The sequence below is a fragment of the Hordeum vulgare genome, chromosome 3H, assembly GCF_904849725.1.
Source record: "Hordeum vulgare subsp. vulgare chromosome 3H, MorexV3_pseudomolecules_assembly, whole genome shotgun sequence".
In the NCBI taxonomy this organism is placed as follows: Eukaryota; Viridiplantae; Streptophyta; class Magnoliopsida; order Poales; family Poaceae; genus Hordeum; species Hordeum vulgare.
The window spans coordinates 569,822,527-569,823,999 of NC_058520.1; the positions used below are offsets into that span (position 1 = coordinate 569,822,527).

Consider the following 1,473-nt stretch of genomic DNA (forward strand, 5'->3'; position numbering starts at 1 on the left):
CAAGACAACAACCCCTTCTCCATTTCCCCTCAGGAAAATACTGTGCTGTGCATACCATGTTCCTGAATCACGATAGGCCAAACATTAGGATTCAGACAGACGCACGACACATCGTTTACTGCCAGACCGTGAGCTATATATGTAGCTAGCTAGGCCCAAATTCTAGTGTCCCATTCGCCGGCCATGCACATGAATTCCATTGTAGACGCCGTGCTCTGAACTCCATCTGGATTCAGATAAATTAAGATCGCCCACTTGGCACAAAAAGGCTCTCCAACATACCTCCAATTCCATCCAGCCAAGAAATTAGACTCACATGTCATACTGGCTTCGTGCTCTCCTATTGGCTCGGTCTGCACTGCCAGTACGTACCGCATGCAGGTACGTGGAAATATACGTTCGCGTTGAATGGGATGGCCTCGTGCCGACGATCTGATCTGGCTAGCTCTGCCCGTGACCTAATGCCGCCAAGCGCGCGGCCACATGCACGTCGTCACGGGCCACGCTATCCCCACGCTATATAAAGCCCTAGCCATCGCCCAACGTGACACACCCAGACAATCAAGTGACGAGACACACACATACACACACACATCCACCACCAGTCGATCGATCCGACAGGTAGCTAGCCATGGCCGCCGGGAGGAAGGTGATGAGCAACGCCGGCGTCGCCGCCGCGCTGGTGGTGCTGCTGGTCGTGGCGGCGGCGTCGAGCGTGGCCGGGGTCTGCAAGGTGGACACGGGCAGCATGGTGAGAAACTGCAGGACCTACTGCACGGTGGGCAGCACGGAGGCCAGTCCCAGCAGCGCGTGCTGCGGGGCTGTGCGCGGCGGTGACTTCCACTGCCTCTGCCAGTACAGGAGCGTGCTGCCCAACGACATCGACGCCAACCGCGCCATGCAGATCCCCGGCAAGTGCGGCTACGGGGCGGCCAACTGCTAGTTTCCGTCACGCGCTACCAGCAGCTCGATTCGCGCCGGCGTGGTCTGCCCGTCGCCGGTTGCACGAGTAGATCATAACGTTGTGTTTTGCTGTCAACTTTGGCTGATCGGATGGTGCTCCTGCGTGGGTGCATGCTCTCTGTTGGCCATGCTACCTTTGTATCCTCTTCTGCTTTTCGCAGGTCATGTCGCTGTGTGTCTACAACGACCATGTCGCTCAAATAAAACTTGTTTCCCGTGATAGTTAACTTCTAGTCTTTCTCTATATATTACGAATAAGTAGATTACTTTTTATCATCTATAAATAAGGAAAACGCTTTCAACCGGCGCGCCGGCCGAACCGCGGCCTAGACATGTAACATTTCTTTACTTCAGATTTGCTACCACCGCGGTTAAATTTGCTACAAGCCTTTTCCATTTGTTATAATTTGTCCATTAAAAAAGGTGCATCCACGTTTGGTTGCAACTTGAGTTCGTTGGATTTTTTTTTGCTACAACCGGTGTTTTGATTTTTGCTATAACCGTGTTAAT

The 1,473-nt window shown here is 53.0% G+C and overlaps 1 protein-coding gene across 1 annotated transcript; it reads left to right on the forward strand.

Annotated features, from left to right (window-relative positions):
* The first annotated feature begins 540 nt into the window (after positions 1 to 540).
* LOC123440676 (protein MEN-8-like) lies at positions 541 to 1,185 on the forward strand. Its single transcript, XM_045117234.1, has one exon. It carries the CDS (start codon positions 632 to 634, stop codon positions 941 to 943), a length of 312 nt encoding a protein of 103 aa, XP_044973169.1. The 5' UTR covers positions 541 to 631; the 3' UTR covers positions 944 to 1,185.
* Positions 1,186 to 1,473: the final 288 nt, after the last annotated feature.